At 40.9% G+C, this 20,673-nt stretch overlaps 1 protein-coding gene across 1 annotated transcript in view; it reads right to left on the bottom strand.

The window, feature by feature from the left end:
- Window positions 1-2,544: 2,544 nt before the first annotated feature.
- The window catches only part of EFCAB3 (EF-hand calcium binding domain 3), a 158,331-nt gene continuing 140,202 nt past the window's right edge, over window positions 2,545-20,673 (bottom strand). The window contains exons 45-48 of the mRNA XM_028836627.2: window positions 12,888-13,081; window positions 12,351-12,535; window positions 5,158-5,277; window positions 2,545-3,022 (exon numbers count right to left, since the gene is read on the bottom strand). Coding sequence (XP_028692460.2) covers window positions 2,699-3,022; window positions 5,158-5,277; window positions 12,351-12,535; window positions 12,888-13,081 — 823 coding nt within the window. The 3' untranslated portion in view covers window positions 2,545-2,698. The remainder of the gene's footprint in view (window positions 3,023-5,157; window positions 5,278-12,350; window positions 12,536-12,887; window positions 13,082-20,673) is intronic.

Here is a 20,673-nt window from a genome sequence, read left to right as displayed (position 1 = left end):
GAAATAATCTATTGCTGTACATTTTAGATTTTCCAGGACAGATCCTACTAAAAAATATTCTGTCCTGTTATCTCACTGATGCAAGGAAAGATTCCAGGAACTGTAACATTTTGGCATCCAAATTATATCTCCTAGATTCCCTGTTATACCTACAGCCATATGAAAAGTCTCTTGTCAAGTCATAAATCTTTTTATCTAGAAAATATGGCTACTTATCTATAAGGTTAGTTCTTCTCTCCAACATTGTATCTTTATGAATAATAGCAAGTATATTTAGACTCTTTTGACTATTCATGGTAACACTCGCAAAATTACCTCAAGGCCATTTCAATAAGCAGTTTTGGGGGCATTGCCTTCATTGCTTTTTCCTGGTATTTTATAATTTTACAGCGGGGCGTGGTGGCTCACGCTTGTAATCCAAGCACTTTGGGAGGCTGATGTTGGCAGGATCACCTGAGGTTAGGAGTTTGAGACTAGCCTGGGCAACATGGCGAAACCCCATCTCTACTAAAAATAAGAAATTAGCTGAGTGTGGTGGCACGTAGCTGTAATCCCAGCTACTTGGGAGGCTGAAGCAGGTGAAACGCTTGAACCTGGGGAGGTGGAGGTTGCAGTGAGCTGAAATCACGTTGCTGCACTGAGCCTGGGCAACAGAGTAAGACTCTGTCTCAATTTTTTTTTTTTTTAACATTATGAGGCATTGTCCCCATCAATATTGGACATATCTTTTCCTTTTTCTGGGTCAAAATTTTTCTAGAATAGTGATTTAAAAAGCATTTGTTCTATATGTTGAGTGTGATGGACTGGTTTGCACCCACACACCTGCAAACCAGCTTCTTGGACAACATTTACAAATAGTTGATCTCATCCCTTATATATATTTTTTTATCCCTTACATTTTTAGATCAGAATTGGCACAAGAAATAAAACACTTTGCCATCCTGACAGTAGATCAGAAGGTTAATATAGATTTAGTCTTGGTACATCCAGATTTCCTGAGTCCAAAGTGGTCTGTCTTTCTGTGGGCAACCCTTGAGAACCACAGAAAAATACCCCAGTGGGACTGGGCACAGTAGCTCATACTTGTAATAACACCACTTTGGGAGGCTGAGGTGGGAGGATCACTTCAGCCCAGGAGTTTGACACCAGCCTGAGCAACATAGGGAATCCATGTCTGCACAAAAATAAAAAAATTAGCCAGGCATGGTGGGGCATGCCTGTAGTTCCAACTACGTGAGAAGCTGAGGTGGGAGGATTCCTTGAGCCCAGGAGGTTGAGGCTGCAGCAAGCCATGATTGTGTCACTGCACACCAGCCTGGGTGACAGAGTGAGACCCTGTCTGTAAACAAACACACACACCAAAACAAAAACAAAAACAAAACAAAAAACCAGTAATGGATGATACATACTTAAACATGATTGAAAGGGCAAATTTTATGGAATGTATATTTTACCATAATAAACAATTATAATCCCCAAACTTGTAATATAGTTATATATGTGCTGCTTTAGTAAATGCATTAAAGAACAGCAACAATAAATACAATTGATGTGATCAGCTATTCGTTTTTTGTTTGTTTTGTTTTGAGACAGAGTCTTGCTCTGTCACCCAGGCTGGAGTGCAGTGGCATAATCTCAGCTCACTGCAAGCTCCTCCTCCCAGGTTCCAGTGATTCTCCCACTTCAGCCTCCAGAGTAGCAGGGATTATGGGCGTGTGCCATCACGCCTGGCTAATTTTTGTATTTTTGGTAGAGACAGGGTTTCATCATGTTGGCCAGGCTGGCCTCGAACTCCTGACCTCAGGTGATCCGCCTGCCTCAGCCTCCCGAAGTGTTGGGATTACAGGCATAAATCATCGCACCTGGCCGTGTTCAGCTATTTGTAAGAGCAATCCAGGTATGCAGGTTGTAGCTAAGGAGCCTTAGGAATACCCAAATTTAATCAAGTTTCTTTAGGGCTTGCTGATCTTATTCCCTGAAACTGAAAGGTCATCCTCTTCTGCTGTCTCTAGTGTCTTTCACAAACAATTGAAAACCTAATCCAGTTTACACTCACCATAAACTCAGGTTTATTGCGTGGAGAGCCCTTAGCTCAGGTCAACTTTTCTCCTTCCTGCTGAGGCTTAGGCAGTCTTAAGCCAGGTAGGGGCAGCAGAGCATAGCTGATTGCTAGGGAACGAAGAGCCCAGCATCTATTTACTGGTAAAGATTTAGGAAAGGGGGCCGGGCGTGGTGGCTCACACCTATAATCCCAGCACTTTGGGAGTCCGAGGTGGGCAGATCACGAGGTCAGGAGATCCAGACCATCCTGACCAACATGGTGAAACCCCGTCTCTACTAAAAATACAAAAATTAGCTGGGTGTGGTGGTGGGCACCTGTAATCCCAGCTACTCGGGAGGCTGATCCAAGAGAATGGCTTGAACCCAGGAGGCGGAGGTTACAGTGAGCCAAGATCATGCCACTGCATTCCAGCCTGGTGACAGAGGAAGACTCCATCTCAAAACATAAACAAACAAACAAAAAATTTAATGAAAGGGAAACCATTTTATGACTTAAACGTTTTTACTGGTCAGAATCCAAAAGATGTCAAAATTTCCAGCTTCTAAGAATGTACTTAGACAAAAGCAAGAAACCATAATTTTGATAACTATGAAAAAGTAGTTTGTGATGAGCTGTTTAGAAAATGTAGAAATTTCATTACTGAAATCCCTTTAAACCTTTCCGTTTTCTTTTTCTTCCTGAGTCTGTGTCACATTCACTGGTATCTGATGAGGAAAAGGATCTGGAGTTATGGGAGGAATTTCTATTCACATAGGCATCATATAACCTTAAGTCCTTAGGAGAAAGTAGTTCTTGGCAAACATTCCAGGACCATGTATAAGTAGAAAAGGTGTCATAAAAGGACTCATTTCTAGAGTCTATCCCAATCAAATCCCCTCGGATCTTCTGCCAGAGGTTTAGCATTTCTTTCCGGTGTTCAAGGGCAATTCCAAAATTATAGGTATCAGTAGCTCTCTTCACCTGTAGTGAGAGACCAGAAGTTTATTGTAGTTACCTTAAAGTAGCTTTGATTTGTGGACCACAATGATAGATACCCCAAGAGTTATGTTCCTAGGCTACTTGAAAGTCAGAGTCTATACATTGGGTGGTGCCTCGTGAGGAAATGTGAGCTAGGAGTTGATGGAAAATCAAAATGTACTGCTTGGGAATAATGAGGTAATAAGAAATTTTATAAGGATATGAAAAATACAGTGGACTAAAATAGGCTGAAGTATGGGATGGAGATAGGCTATGGATATAACAGGAGTGCCAATTCAGTCACTCAATTCAGCCTAGGATAGGGAGAACTGACTGGGAGATGATGCTGAGCTGAGTAGGTCCTCAAGGATGTGATCAAATTGAGGGAGTGAGTGGTGAGGGGAAGGTGTTCCAGGGAGAAGGGACAGCATAAACAGAGACCCCCAAGGCAGTAAATATCCTGGAGGTGTGGTAGGAGGGTTCAGGCACTTGGTATTGCTGGAGTGTCAAGTTTAAAGTCAGAGGAATAAATAATGATAAAGGACAGGCAGGCCCTTACACTTAATCTTGTAAGTCAGTAATCTCTGTGAGGCTAGCAAGACACTGTTCCTCAGTGAAAATCTTGCTGTAGTGAGCCACTGTTTCTAATGAAAGTGAAACAAATCCCTTAATCAGAAAATAGAGTTGAAATTGCCATAATTGAGAGGGATGTGTTTACTTTTAAGCAAGACAGTGCCATGGTTGGCTCTTCATGTTGGATTATTAGCAGCTGTGTAGAGAATGGTTGGAGGATACCAGGTTGGCGACTGCCTCATCTAAGGCAGTGGAAATGGGGATGGAGTGAAGGGGACAGATTTGAAAAATGTTTTTTTTTTTTTTTTTTTTTTTTGAGACGGAGTCTTGCCCTGTCGCCTAAGCTGGAGTGCAGTAGTGCGATCTTGGCTCATCACAACCTCTGCCTCCTGGGTTCAAGGGATTCTCCTGCCTCAGCCTCCCGAGTAGCTGGGATTACAGGCACCCCACCACCACGCCTGGTTAATTTTTGTATTTTTAGTAGAGATAGGGTTTCACCATGTTGGCCAGGCTGGTCTCAAACTCCTGACCTCAGGTGATTCGCCTGTCTTGGCCTCCCAAAGTGCTGGGATTACAGGTGTGAGCCACCATGCCTGGCCCTGAAAAATCTTTAAGAGAATGACAATAGGCCAGACTTGGGGATTAGCAGATGTGAAGAATGAGGAAAAAACCCAAGTTAAGGATAGCTCCCAGCCTTCTAGCTTCAGTGACTGAGTAGTTGCTATCAACTGAGACATATGCAATATACTCTTGCAACAAACCTGCACATGTACCCCATGGATCTAAAATAAAAGTTGACCTTATTTGAAAACACACACACACACACACACATGCACACACACACACACACACAAAACACCTGCGATACAGAATTCCCAGGGGAGAGCCAGTTGGATGCAGAAGATGATGAGTTTTGTTTTGGACATGTTGAGTTTGTTATGAGACCCTAGGTAGAGGTAGAAATATTCATCAAGTGGTCAGTGAGATAAGACAGAAATAGAGGAATGAAGTTAGGTTAGTGACAACTTTAATAGCAATCAGTACATAGGTGGCAGCTGAACCAAGGAGGATAGATTGAGATAGCCCAAAGAATGCTTGCCCTAGCTGTTCTTTACCTAATGCCAAGATTTCCAGTGTATTGATACCAAACTATTGATCTTCTCAAGCTTCTTAGCCCGGGTGCAGCTGGTACCCCAGGGCTAGAGGCCTCAGGATGTAAGATTCTTTCACTATGAATCTCTGAGTACACTACTCACTGTGACTGTTGGTCAACTACCTTAATTAGTTTGATATTTCTGGAATAACATAAATGAATGTCCCAGAAATAATAGTGAGTATAGCTGCATAGGTGAATAGCAGGATGAATAATAACACTTAACATTTGAATCTATTTGATTATAGAGAAAGAAATGGTGTTATCACAATGGGTAAACATGAGAAACAATCTTGTCTCATTTTAAAGACATAGAGCAGATAAAAATTACCTTGGTTTTATGGTGTAGTATTGAAGTGGACAATATTTTTGTCAGTGATTTCTGGGAAGGCACTCCACAGGGAATACTCACGTGTTGTTTAATAGCAGTTTCATCAGCCACTGTACAAGTCTGCTTTTTCTTGAGTATTTGATCAATGGTGATGTTATTTGAATAACCTGAGGCAGGGTCCATAGACTTTATATTTGCTGCCTTTATGCATATTTAAAAAAGAAGGTTAGTAATACATTTTAGTTTGAATTATACAACAAAAAGACATAATAAATAAGTATATTTTATTATGGAAGGATTTGTATATAATTTATAAGATTATTGCCAAACCATTTGTTTGTTTGTTTAGACTTTTTCTGGGTTCCTCACGAGTGGCATTTGCCATATGTGCAAAAATATCTGTATATCCTAGATGGTGCCCTAGGACTGGAAATGTTAGGTCAAAAGGTGTGAGGTCTGTCCTTTTGGTAATTATTGCCAAATTTCCTCTGTACAGGGTGAACCAATTTACAAACCTACCTGTAACTTATGAGTATACCATGTTTTTTCATCTTGGTCAATCTAATGTGAAAAGATAAATACCTGAGGAGAATTTCAACTTGGATCTTTTATGAGGAATGAAGTTGAATATTTTTTCATGTTTCTCAGAACTGTCTGTTCATACCCTTTGCCCATTTTTATATAGGTTAGTTTTTTTCTAATGAATTTGAAGTTCTTTCAAGTTAGCTTTTTGTGTTATGAGTGGCAACTGTGATTTTTTTTGGCCATATGGAGATTTTTGATCTTGAAGCAGTGGAATTAATAATATCTTTTTATTAAAAAATGCATTTGGCTTTTGTATCACAGTTAGGGATGCCTTCCCAGAGTTTATTTCAGTATGTTTAAGGTTTCTTTTTCTTTCTCTCTGACCCTCCATTTATTTCTTTTACATTTCATCCATTTGCAATTTGTACATAAAGTGTAAATCTCATTTTTTTCCTCAGATGCCTACTCAGTGCACTATTTGTTGAATAATCTATCATTTTCCTGTTGTGTTGAAATGTCATGTTTTCCTTAAGTTAAAATTCTCCACATAGCTCTATTTATTTTTGGACTTTCTATTTTCTTCCTTGGGTCTGTCTGTTAATTTCTTTTTTTTTTTTTTTTTTTGAGATGGAGTCTTGCTTTGTCACCCAGGCTAGAGTGCAGTGGCCGGATCTCAGCTCACTGCAAGCTCCGCCTCCCAGGTTCACGCCATTCTCCTGGCTCAGCCTCCCGCGTAGCTGGGACTACAGGCGCCTGCCACCTCGCCCGGCTAGTTTTTTGTATGTTTTAGTAGAGACGGCGTTTCACCATGTTAGCCAGGATGGTCTCGATCTCCTGACCTCGTGATCCACCCGTCTCTGTTAATTTCTTAATAGCACACTTTTTTTTTTTTTTTTTGGAGACGGAGTCTCACTCTGTCCCCCAGGTTGCAGTGCAGTGGCGCAATCTCAGCTCATTGCAACCTCCGCCTCCCGGGTTCAAGTGATTCTCCTGCCTCAGCCTCCCGAGTACCTGGGACTACAGGTGCCCGCCACCACACCCGGCTAATTTTTTGTATTTTTAGTAGAGATGGGGTTCCACCATGTTGATCAGGATGGTCTCGATCTCTTGACCTCGTGATCCACCCGCCATGGCCTCCCAAAGTGCTGGGATTACTGGTATGAGCCACCGGGCCCTGCCCATCAATATCACACTGTTTTAATGATTGAGACTTTTTTTTTTTTTTTTTTTGAGACAGAGTCATGAAAGTGGCTCATGCCTGTGATTCCAGCACTTTGGGAGGCCGAGGTGGGTGGATTGCTTGAGCCCAGGAGTTCAAGACCAGCCAACATGGCAAAACCCCATCTCTACTAAAAATACAAAAACTAGATGGGCGTGGTGGCATGTGTCTGTAGTCCCAGCTACTAGAGAGGCTGAAGTGGGAGGATTGCTTAAGCCTGGGAGACAGAGGCTGCAGTGAGCTGAGATCACATCACTGCACTCCAGCCTGGGTGACAAAGTTGAGACCCTGTCTCAACAACAACAACAACAACAACAACAGCAACAAAAAACCCTTGGGGAAAATTTGAAAAACCACATTAATGTTATAGACAAGCAAGAAAGAACACCACCCTTATAATGTCAAACTTTTTTTTTTTTTTTTTTTGAGACAGAGTTTTGCTGGAGTGCAGTGGTGGGATCTCGGCTCACTGCAACCTTAGCCTCCCAGGTTCAAGCAATTCTCCTGCCTCAGCCTCCCTAGTAGCTGGAATTACAGACTCACACCACCATGCCTGGCTACATTTTGTATTTTTAGTAGAGACAGGGTTTCACCATGTTGGCCAGGCTGGTCTTGAACTCCTGAACTCAGGTGATCCGCCTGCCTTGGCCTCCCAAAGTGCTGGGATTAAAGGTGTGAGCCACCATGCCCGGCCTTGAAAGTATTTTTATTTACTCTCTCTCTTGAATGATAGTTTAGCTGGAAATAATTTGCTGTCCTCAATCTATGGATATTATTTGACTGTCTTCTGGCCTGTATTTTTGCATGCATGAAGTCTCCTGTTAGTCTAGTTTTTGTTCCTTTGTAAGTTATTTCTTTTTTCTCTCTGGTTCCCTCCCCTCCCCTCCCCTCCTTTCTCTCTCTCTCTTTTTCTTTCTTTCTTCTTTCTTTCAAGACAGAATCATGCTTGGTGGCCCAGGCTGGAGTGCAGTGGTGTAATCTCGGCTCACTGCAACCTCTGCCTTCTGGGTTCAAGAGATTATCTTGCCTCAGCCTCCCAAGTAGCTGGGATTACAGGCATGTGCCATCACACACAACTAATTTTTGTATTTAGTACAGACAGGTTTCATCATGTTGGCCAGGCTGGTCTTGAACTCCTGACCTCAAGCAATCCACCTGCCTTGGCCTCCCAAAGTGCTGGGATTATAGACGTGAGCCACTGTGCCTGGCCTCTGGTTGCTTTTGAAGTGTTTTCTTTGTCTTCATTTTCAACTGCAATGTTTCAAGTTGGATTTTCTTTTATATATGTTGCTCCAGGATGTTTTCTTCAATTTAAGAATTCATATCTTTTATCAACTTAGAAAAATTCTCAGTCATTCCTAAAAATACTCAGTCATTACTAAACATTTCTCTTTAATAGTTTAAAACATTTTTTACAGTCTTTTAAAGATCATTGTGCTATATCAAATTATTATGATACTCCTCTTGTTTACCTACTGACTTTTTTTGAGAGTAGATTATTTCCTTGATGGCTTGTAATTTTTGTGAACCTCTTTAAAATAGATTTGAAAATATTTTTTATATAAGCTGTGCAAACCTAGGATATGGATGTGTTTATGTTTGTGTCTGGCAGACCTCCCAAGGTAATACCAATCTAAAACCAGTTTTAAGGGTAATTTTACTGTTTGGCGATTTCATCCAATGTGGAAACTATAAATTCAGATTCTGAATCCATGCATCCTACAATCTTGTTTTAAATTCTTCACAGAATACTTTCTTCTCTATTCAGAGCTTTGAGCAGGCCAAGCTTCACTATGGACTGAGTTTCTTACCCCTTCTTTTACTGAGAGGGCAATCCTTCCAGATTCTGGTTTCAATTCCAGTTGCTTACTTCCAGGGATCCACATCTCCTGACCCTGAATGGGCATTGAAACCCCAATCCCAACCCATCAGGGCCTAGATGTATAGGATCTACCTACCACCCCTCCGCCAAGTTCATTTTATGAACTTGTTATTCTGGCTTTAGGCACTCTCTCTCTTGCTTTCTGAAACATGGGTTTTCCTTTCTTTTGAATACATTTTTCAGTGTTTATCATTTTATTTCATCCAGTATTCATATATATATATATATATATATATATATATATATATATATATATATTTATATTTTGTAGAAACAGAATTTTACCATGTTGCCCAGGCTGGTCTCGAACTCCTCGGCTTAAGCAATCCACCTTCCTTGGCCTCCTAAAGTGTTGGGATTACAGGCATGAGCTACCATACCCAGCCCTATCCAATATTTTAATGTGGTCATAGGGAGTCTGTGTGTGGGGTCAGGTAGTGTTCATGGAACTCAGTTACTTTCAGAAACTTGAAAGTACCATTTCTTTCTTTCTTTTCTTTTTTGTAGAGACGGGGTTTCACCATGTTGCTCAGGTTGGTCTCAAACTCCTGAGCTCAAGTAATCCAGCCGCCTCAGCCTCCCAAAGTGCTGGGATTACAGGCATGAGGAACCTGTGCCTAGCCTATTTCTTGGTTCTAATGAACATTTATTTTATTTTATTTTGAGATGGAGTTTTGCTCTTATTGCCCAGGCTGGAGTGCAATGGTGCAATCTTGGCTCACCACAAGCTCCGCCTCCCGGGTTCAAGTGATTCTCCTGCTTCAGCCTCCTGAGTAGCTGGGCTTACAGGCATGTGCCACCACACCTGGCTAATTTTGTATTTTTAGTAGAGGTGGAGTTTCTCCATGTTGGTCAGGCTGGTCTTGAACTCTCGACCTCAGGTGATCCACCCGCTTCGGCCTCCCAAAGTGCTGGGATTACAGGCGTGAGCCACTGCGCCCAGCCTCTAATGAACATTTATAAATACATAATTATATTAGATTAGATGTAATATTCTACATAGTATATTAGATATACTATATATGTATATAATTATAAACATATAGTTTAATAGAAATAGCATTAAATGTAATATAGTTGTAAATATAGTACATATACAGTAGATAGAGATGTAAATATACATATGTATGCATGTAGTATAATAAATATAAATATGTAGTGTATTAGATATAATATACTAGTAAATATGTAATACATTAGATGGTAACAAGTGTTATGAAAAAAATCAGGAAAGGGGATAAGGTATTGGGGGTTGTGATTTTATTTGAATACATATATATTTATTGTTCAAACATTTTTATTTTAAATTTATTTTTAATTAAAAAAATTTATTTTTAGAGATGGAGCCTCACTATGTTGCCCAGGCTAGAGTACAGTGCATTCACAGGCGTGATCATCGCACATTACAGTCTTGAACTCCTGGGCTCAAGTGATCCTCCTGCCTCAGTCTTCTGATCAGCTGGGATTAGACGTATGTACCATTGCACCCAGCTATTTAAATACTTATTTAAAAAAATAATTTATTGGTCAGGCATGGTGGCTGATGTCTGTAATTCCAGCACTTTGGGAGCCTGATCACCTAAGGTCAGGAGTTTGAGACCAGCCTGACCAACATGGTGATACCCTGTCTCTACTAAGAATACAAAAATTAGCCGGGTATGGTGGTGCATGCCTGTGGTCCCAGCAATTCTGGAGGCTGAGGCAGAAGAATTGCTTGAACCTGGGAGGCAGAGGTTGTAGTGAGCCAAGATCACGCCACTGTATTCCAGCCTGGGCAACAGAGCAAGACTCTGATTCAAAAAAAATTTTTTTTAAGTGAAAATTCATGTAACATAAAATGAACCAAGTGAAGTGAACAATTCAGTGGCATTTAGTACAATGACAATGTGGGGATTGTGATTTTAATGGGGTTGTTAGGCCTCCTGAAGTGATATTTGAGACAATACCTGAAAGAGGTGATGGGAGAGCTATGATGCAGCTCTCTGAGGAACAACATTAGAGCAGAAGAAATAGCAAAGCCATAGACCATGAGGCGAGAGCATGTCTGGTCTGCAAGAGGAAGAGTAAAGAGGCCTTGAGGATGGAGTGGAATGCACTGGACGGTGAGCAGTGGAAGATGAGATTGTTGGATAGGCAATGAGAGCCTAGATCAGTGATGGCCAATAACATTTTCCTCAATAATGGAAATTTTCTATATTTCTGTGTCATCCAGTATAGTAGCCATTAGCCACATATGGCTATTGAGCATTTGCAATGTGACTGGTGTGACTGAGGAACTGAATTTGTAATTTTATTTAATTTTAATTAATTGAAATTTAAACAGTTACTAGTGCTACAATTATTGGAAGGCTCAGGTTTTGATTGTGTGGGACATTGTAAGTTATAAAAATTTTGGTTTTCATTCTGTGTGATATGAAAAGCCATTGGAGGGTTCAATCTGATTTTAACAGAACCACTTTGGCTGCTGGGTTGACAATTGATTGAAGGGGACAATAGTAGTAGCAAGGGGACCATTTAGGAAGCTATTGACATTATTTCTGCTGAGATTATGTTACAGACAATCTAGCATATAGTATGCTCTCAGGAAATAAAGTATTTGTATTACAGTATTCTTCCTTCTAAAAAATATTGAGTTACCTATGGGCCAAATTCTATTTTAGATGATAGGGATACCTCAGTGAAAGAAATACAACCCTTGTGTACATGAATGTTATATTCTAGTTGGAGAGATTGACAATAAACAGACAAGCACGTGGGGTGGAGGAGTAGTTGAATGTTGGGACATAAGTTTAAAGGAGGATAAATGTCCTCTTATTTCCATCTTCTCAGTGATATTTTCCTGTGGGTGTTACTTCATTTGGAGAAAGACAAAGTCTGAACTTGAGGTCATTTGTGACAGTGATACCCTGCTGGGCCTCTTAAACTCTATGTGTGGAGGGGCCTTCTAGGAATTGTATAGTGATGTGAACAACACATGGGCCTCTGGAACCCAGAGCTCCACAGGGTAGGCTGGCCTCCAGTTAAATTTCCATTCTGTTTCTCAGGCCTAGAGGCCTTATCTGGGGTAAGGCCAGAGTCTCCTGAGGATTATCCAGAAACTTGGGCATAGTTGCTAGAGACCTTAAAACTTATGATGACAAAAGTATATCTTGGGAGGGGGTGCAAAAAGACTAGAGTCAACAGAACTTGAAGCAAGGCCAGAAGGTGCAGCTGGGACCATAGATGGGGATCTAGTTGAGGGCAGGATGGCCCCTCCATCACAGCACTGCTCTTTTGGGTTGTGGGCCTGGTCTTCTCATCTCATGGTGTTTGCCCAACCACAATCTAGAGTGGATGGAGGGTGTCCAGAGTGCAGTGCTGGTCCCTGAGTGGTTGGGGGAGCATTCAGAGATAGGATTGGAGAAACTTTTATTGTTATTATTCCTATATTCCCCATCCCCAACCCCAAACCTGTATTTTTTAGTAAGTTTATTTGTTGAAATTAAATGAAATGTTAACACCTGGTCTTAAATTTGGGCACATGGCTATGGCATCTGGTTTGAAAATAATGACTAAAACTATTTGTTGTAAAAAGCATGTTATTAGTTCTTTTAAGTTAGTGCTTAAAAATCCAAGTATTTAACTAATGTGACATAATCTAAATCTCACCTGTGTTTTCCAGTCTCTTTTATGGAAAAAATAATCCTCAAAGAAATTCAAAGGCTCCTTTCTTCTTAGCATCTCTAATTTCTGCATGTCTTTGAATGGCTTTCCCATCACCACCCCATCCACATTAGGGAACAATGGAAAGATGGGTATTTTTGAATATGGGCTATCTGAATGGGAATTGCATCCTAAAAAGATAAAAACAAAAATGGTATCACAAACAATGTAAGAAATTCACATGAAAGACCAGCATGTGGTGCCTGTTTTGCTTTGTCTATTCTTCTCAGTGGCCATGGCCCTCATTCTTCACTCTCATGCTTCCACTCCCAACCCATTCACAGACTCTAGACTTCATCAGGCATCTGAGGATTCAGGTTACATCTACATTTGCTTTCAAATGACATCTATGTGACACAGAGTGGTCACTCAGAATAGGCTGTGGTTCTGTTCTTAAGGCATTTGGGCTCTAGTACTTCTTTCTGACCAGTCATATAAAAATACATCCTTTACAACGGTAGAGAGAGAACAAATGGCTCTTACTCTTGAGCTCTTCAAGAAATTTAAATAAATCCTTTTCTTTCATTATTGCAATCCGGGCAGCATTAGCAAAGGCAGCCATGCTTGAGCTTGGAGGTGTGCATATGTCTGGCTTAAGTGTCCTTTTTCCATAGCCCATAGTGTAGGGACTCCACAACATTCCTGGGCCAGTATGCTGGAATTTTCTTTGGAAATAGCTTTAAAAAAAAAAGTAATTCAGAAATGGATACAAAGAGATATAGGATAAACATTTTAAAAAGTCAAGTTGCTAGTTACATATGCTGAAGAAACTTACTTTAAATCTAATTTGCATATTCATTCAATAATATTTGAGTGTCTATTTCTGTGATATTTATAGAATATCTACTGATACCTTCCACAGGCCATTTGACTATTTATATCTGTATTCCTTGGCTTTTGGTCTCCCTTTTTTACCCAAGCCTTCCCAGAGTTTTTGTTTTTGTTTTTTTCAGAGAGAGATGAGGTCTTGTTATTTTGCCAGTCATGTCCAGCTCTGACCTCCCTGTTTTGTTTAGAAAAATACTTATGAATTATGATCCTTGACAAACCCTTAAGTAGTACCAACTTGAATACAAACATTAATGATTATTACTTTGTGTTAGGTTTAAAAATGCAAATTTTGTTTTAAGTTAAAAGAAATTCTCATTGCAGAAAATTGGAAAACATAGAAAAGTATAAAAAAGAAAAGAAAATACTACCAGTAAGCTTATGATCTGGAGTAAATCACTATTGATTGCTTTTCTTTCTTATCTTTTTTTTTTGGAGTGTATGTGTAAGAACAGACTTAGATGTGTTACTGGGCATTTTAGGTTACACATTCTTTGAGAATTAGTACAGCTGGCAGGCTGTATATGATAAAGGACTCTGATCCATGGTATAAACATCTGACTTACAAACATGCATGCCTCAAATATCAGTGACTGTGGTGGTAAGTGATCAGCTTCCTCCTTGCTGCCAGAACAGTGAACTTCTCTCTGCAGCTATGGCAGGGATCTGATCTGCTTACTGCTGCTGAGGTGGAAGGACTTGCTTCTCACTGCTTTGATAGTGGAACCTCTCACATCTCAGTGTTCTTAGTAGAAGAGCATCACTTTATGCTGTCTCAGAGGAAAAGGTGTAGGACCTTGCTTCTCATAAATATGTAGGTAGATTTCTTCCTGTTACAGCAATGGGAGGCTTCGCTACTCTCTGGGATGGTGACAGGCAACCTTTCCTTTCCTCTCAGGAAGAGGGAAAGGACTCATTCTAAATGTTGGGGCTGAAGCAGTGGTTGGTAGGAAATGTGCCTATGGTGTTCTGATTAGAGTCTGACTTATGATCAGATACTTTCTTCCCTAGCCTTGAACTCAACCATCCACAATGTCATCACTTGCCTCTGAAAATAGCATAAGGCTAGTTTTTCTTAATGTAACTTAATTCCCACCCGGTCCTTCAAGGCTCAGTTTTTCTTTCCCTCAGAGTATTCTCTATATACTCTATGGCTCTGAGTGTGGTCTTCAGCACCACTGGGAAAATACAAATTGTGGGAAATACAAATTCTTGGCCCTGACTACACACCTATTAACTTAGAAATCCTGTAGCCTAGCAATGTGTTTTGACAATCACTCCAGCTGATTCTGACACAGTGCAAGTTTGAGAACTTTTGCTCTAGTCTATAGTTTCCTTTCTTCCTTGAAATTCTAATCTTTGCTTAACAATTTATGTCACATTATATTTTATAACTAATTGTTTCATGTATATTACATACAAAAACTAGTGGCTTGTGTTTGTATTTGCTGTTATTATTATTATTATTTGAGACAGAGTTTTGCCCTTGTTGCCTATGCTGGAGTGCAGTGGCACGATCTTGGCTCACTGCAACCTCCACCTCCTGGGTTCAAGCGATTCTCCTGCCTCAGCTTCCCGAATAGCTGGGATTAAAGGCATGCACCACCATGCCTGGCTAATTTTGTATTTCTAGTAGAGACAGGGCTTCTCCATGTTGGTCAGGCTGGTCTTGAACTCCCAACCTCAGGTGATCCATCCACCTCGGCCTCCCAAAGTGCTGAGATTACAGGCATGAGCCACCGTGCCCAGCCTGCTATTTATTATTATTATTATTTTAGAGACAGGGTCTCACGGTCTCCCAGGCTGGAGTACAGGGGTGCAAGGCTCACTACAGCACTCACTACTCACCTTCTGCCTCCGCCTCCTGAGTAGCTGGGACCACAGGTGCAAGCCACCCTGCCTGGCTAATCTTTAAATTTTTTGTAGAGAATTTCCCTACATTGCCCAGGCTGGTCTTGAACTTCTGGGCTCAAGTGATCTTCCTGCTGTGGGCTCCCAAAGCTTTAGGATTACAAGAGTGAGCCACCATGCCTAGCCTGTATTTGCTTTTAATAATGATATAATTTTGCTAGATTTGCATATCTCTGTTTCCCAGAATTCCTGGGCATATCTAAAAATACAGGAAAGATACTCTTTGCCATACTATATTACAAAGTATAATAAAAGAAAATAGGGCCAGGCGTGGTGGCTCATGCTTGTAATCCCAGCACTTTGGGAGGCCAAGGTGGGAGGATCACTTGAGGTCAGGAATTCAAGACCAGCCTGGCCAATATGGCGAAACCCTGTCTTTACTAAAAATACAAACATTAGCCAGGCGTGGTAGTGTTGGTGCGTGCCCGTAATCCCAGGTATTTGGGAGGCTGGGGCCAGAGAATTGCTTGCATACTGGGGGCAGAGGTTGCAGTGAGCTGAGATCATGCCATTGCACTCCAGCCTGGGTGATGAGAGCAAAACAAAACTCTGTCTTAAAAAAAAAAAAAAAAAAAAAAGGAAAGAAGTATAGTAAAAGAAAATATATATTCTATAAACCTATATTCACAATAAAAGATCAGTCTGTGTAGGGGCCCAGATGTCCTGGGCAAGCCCAGTCTTTACTCATTTCCCTCACCCACCTCCAGTGATGTCCTGGCTTATAGTAGTAGGCTTTTCCTCTGCTGAGGTTTCACACCTTCCTGACAGTCCAGTGAATTCACTGACACCATTCTAACTGTGTAATCCTGGGCATATTATTCAATTTTTAAGATGCCTCAATTCCCTTATCTGGGAATGGGGGTAATGATAGTATCCACTTCATAGTGTTAAATGAAATAATACACATAAAGACTTTAGAGTGGTATCAGGAGCATAGTAACAACTCAACATATGTAAAGTGTTGTTATTTCTCTAGTTCCTTGCAAGATCCATGATCAAACACACAGGACTTCTATATATTTCACTTTTTGTTTTCTTGAAGAGATCTATCCACCTGGAATGGTTTCAGTGCATAGTTATTGACCCAGAGTTATTTTTCACCACCATCCTAGGGAGGAAGTCCCTTTGTCTGTCTCCTTTTTGGATATTCTGTTTCCTGGATCTTATGTTTTCCTTTTTTTTTTTTTTTGAGACAAGGTCTTGCTCTGTCACCCAGGCTGGAGTGTAGCAACCTTCTGGGCTCAAGCGATCCTCCTGCTTCAGCCTCCTGAGTAGCTGGGACTACAGGCACATGCCACATCTAATTAAAAAAAAATTTTTTTTTTGTAGAGATAGGATCTCCCTATGTTGCCCAGGCTGATCTTGAACTCCTGGGCTCAAGTGATCCTTCTGCCTTGGTCTCCCAAAGTCCTGGGATTATAGGTGTGAGCTGCCTGTTTTCCTACTTATTACGTATACTCCCTCATCTTGGTGGGGTATATCCTTCAATAGCTTCCTAAGGAAGAATGCATAAGTACATTTTTTGAGGCTTGGTAACTGGAAAGTGTCTTTTATACTTTGCAGTTTGGCTGGGTAGGTTGGAAATCATTTTTTCTGAGGCACTGTTAACATTATTTTCTGGCTTTCAGTGCTGTACTTGAGAAGTCTTATGTTTCCTTTTCGCATGCAGAAAAGTCAATTTTTTTCCTTATTGGAAACTTTTAGCATCTTATCCCTGATGTTCTGAAATGTTATAGTAATGTGCCATGTGTGGGTATGGGTCTTTTATCAGTCATTGTGCTGGACATTCAATGGATACTTTAAACCTACAAACTCACGTATGTGAATTCTGGGAAATCTTCTGGGACTATTTCTTTGATAATTTCCTGCCTTCATTTGTTTTCTTGTTCACCTTTTAGAATGCTTACTATTTGGAATGTTGGACTGATTTTCTCATTTTTTCTAATGCTGTTTTCTCTTTTTCCAATGTTCTGAGAGATTTTCTTAATTGAAATTTTTCACTTCTGCTATTCTATTTTTAATTTCCAAGAACTTCAACCTTTTTCTTTCTTTTGAATGTTCTTTATATAGTTTCCTATTCAAATTTCATGAATGCAAATTAACCCTCATATCTTGGAGGATATTACAATAATTCTTCTGTATCATGTATCATGCATTATCTCTACTTCTTTAGTTTGTTCTTTCTTTTTTTTGTTCGTTCTTTCCTTCTTGTTTTAATATTGCTTTACTATTAATCTAAGATTAATAATCTAATAATAATCTTCCTTAAATATCTTTTTTTAAAAAGAGATAGGGGTGTCATTATGTTGCCCAGGCTGGACTTGAACGCCAGGGTTCAAGTGGTCCTTCTGCCTCATACTTTCGAGTAGCTAGGACTACAGGCATGTGCTACTATGTCCAGCTCTTAAATGTCCCTTGATTTCTTGGATGTCTATTCATATTTTAGAATGAGAGTAAGCACTCGTTAAGTCCAATTGGAAGCTTTTTGGTGTGTTAAATCTTATTGGTGGGAGCTCTACTGTCAGGTAATTGGTTGGAGCCTTGTTTCATCAAGGGACTTTTTAACTGGGAGTGTGGGTTTTTTCTCATGGGCTAGTCAATTTCCCTGAAGACTAATCTTCTACAATTTTACTTGGGTGGTATAAGTCTAGCTTCCAACACATTGGGAACATGGAAGGAGAAGGGGGCTAGTGGGAGGTCTTGCCATTCAGTAAGTACATTTTCTTTTCTTTCTTTTTTGAGACAGAGTCTTGCTCTGTCCCCCAGGCTGGAGTACAGTGGCCTGATCTCGGCTCACTGCAACCTCCGCCTCCTGAGTTCAAGCAATTCTTGTGCCTCAGCCTCCCAAGTAGCTGGGATTACAGGTGCGTGCCACCATGCCTGGCTACTTTTTGTATTTTTAGTAGAGATGGGGTTTCACCATGTTGGTTAGGCTGGTCTCAGAGCAATCTGCCTCCCTCAGCCTCCCACAGTGTTAGATTACAGGCGTGAGCCACTGTGCCCAGCCCCCTTTGCTTCCTCTACTTTCCAGAGCTATTTTTCTTACCTCTTCATTTGTCTCTTGGCCATCAGTCTGTCTTTCTACCAGATTTTCTATATACTATTTCCAGGTCAAGAAAAAGGAGAGGGAGATTTGAGACACAGATCAAAGAAGGCATTGTGAAAATAAAGGCACAGATAGGAATTATGCTGCCACAGGCCAAGGAATGCCAGGAATCACTAGAGGCTGGAATTTCCAGGGAAGGATTCTCGCCTGCAGAAGGAAGGGGTGTGGCCTTACTGACACTGTCTGGCCTCCAGAACTGGGAGAGAATAATTTTTATTGTTTTAAGCCACAGAGTTTGTGGTAATTTTATTAATTAATTTGTTTTAGAGACGGCGGTCTTGCTATGTTGCCCAGGCTGGAGTGCAGTGGCTATTCACAGGCATAGTTCTGCTGCTGAACAGCACAGGAGTTTTAACCAGCTCTGTTTCTGACCTAGGCTGGTTCACCACTTCTGGTGGTCCCCTGCTCCCCGGAGGTCACCGTATTGATGCTGAACTTAGTGTAGAAACCTGATTGGCATAGTGCACTATTGCCCAGAGCCCTTGGGGCTGAAGGGATCCTCCTGCCTCAGCCTCCTAAGTAGCTGAAACTACAGGCCTGCACCACCATTCCTGGCTATGGTAATTTTTTATGACAGCCCTAGGAAACTGACTCACAAAGGGGAAAACTATTTTAGGCAAATACCAGGAGGTGAGAGAGCATGCAGTATTTTAGGATCCGAGTTAAATGTAATCTAGGGTGTGAGAGGGGAAGTTACAAGAGACGAGGGCTGGGCACATCTGCTCTCGCCTATAATCCCAGCACTTTGGGAGGCTGATGGGGGTAGATAACCTGAAGTCAGGAGTTCAAGACCAGCTTGAGCAACGTGGTGAAACCCTGTCTTTACAAAAAAAATACAAAGATTAGCCAGGCATGGTAATGCATGCTTGTAGTCCCAGCTACTTGGGGAAGCTGAAGTGAGAGGATTGCTTGAGTCTGGGAGGTAGAGGCTGCAATGAGCCTTGATCGCACCGCTACACTCCAGCACTCCTGGGAGATAAGAGCAAGACTCTGTTGAGAGACAGAGACAGATATATGAGACTGGAGGTTAAGCAGAGGATATATTATAAAGGACCTTTAAAATGTCACGTTAAGTCAGAACTTTTTTATAGGAAACATGAGAGTTCACTGTAGGCTTTTTAGAAGGTAAGTGATGTGATGATATGATTAGATTTGTGCTTGGCATTGTAGGCCACTTAAATATTTTCTAATAGGTTAAGTTATGATCTGGCTTCAGTGTGGAAAGTGGATGGAGATGGCAAAAATGGAAGTAGAGTGACAAGGCAGGATACTGCAGTTAAATCCAAGAAGATAGTGACTTACTTACGCTAGGGTAGTTTCTGTGGGATAGAGAGAAGTGCATGGCTTTCATGTTGAGGAGGTAAGATAGACAGGGCTTAGTGATTGATTGGATGTAGGGAGTGAGAGAGCAGTGACAACTGAGGATTATGCCACGCCTTTGGCTCTGACAGTTGGGTAAACACACTGAGATGGCAAAGCCACGCACTGAGATCTGAAACTCAAGTGGAAGAACTATAGAAGTATGCGTGGACACAGAGATACAAACTACCATCAGAGAATACTATAAACACCTCTATGCAAATAAACTAGAAAATCTAGAAGAAATGGAGAAATTCCTGGACACATACACCCTCCCAAGACTAAACCAGGAAGAAGTTGAATCCCTGAATAGACCAATAATAGACTCTGAAATTGAGGCAATAATTAAGAGCCTACCAACCAAAAAAGTCCAGGACCAGACGGATTCACAGCCGAATTCTACCAGAGGTACAAGGAGGAGCTGGTACCATTCCTTCTGAAACTATTCCAACCAACAGAAAAAGAGGGAATCCTTCCTCACTCATTTTATGAGGCCAGCATCATCCTGATACCAAAGCCTGGCAGAGACATAACAAAAAAAGAGAATTTTAGACCAATATCCCTGATGAATATCGATGCAAAAATCCTCAATAAAATACTGGCAAACCGAATCCAGCAGCACATCAAAAAGCTTATCCACCATGATCAAGTGGGCTTCATCCCTGGGATGCAAGGCTGGTTCAACATACGCAAATCAATAAATGTAATCCATCATATAAACAGAACCAAAGATAAAAACCACATGATTATCTCAATAGATGCAGAAAAGGCCTTTGACAAAATTCAACTGCCCTTCATGGTAAAAACTCTCAATAAATTAGGTATTGATGGGACGTATCTCAAAATAATAAGAGCTATTTATGATAAACCCACAGCCAATATCATACCGAATGAGTAAAAACTGGAAGCATTCCCTTTGAAAACTAGCACAAGACAGGGATGCCCTCTCTCACCATTCCTATTCAACATAGTGTTGGAAGTTCTGGCCAGGGCAATTAGGCAGGAGAAAGAAATAAAGGCTATTCAATTAGGAAAAAAGGATGTCAAATTGTCCCTGTTTGCAGA

The sequence above is a fragment of the Macaca mulatta genome, chromosome 16, assembly GCF_049350105.2.
Source record: "Macaca mulatta isolate MMU2019108-1 chromosome 16, T2T-MMU8v2.0, whole genome shotgun sequence".
Taxonomy (NCBI): Eukaryota; Metazoa; Chordata; class Mammalia; order Primates; family Cercopithecidae; genus Macaca; species Macaca mulatta.
This window is presented reverse-complemented; position numbering and strand designations above follow the sequence as displayed.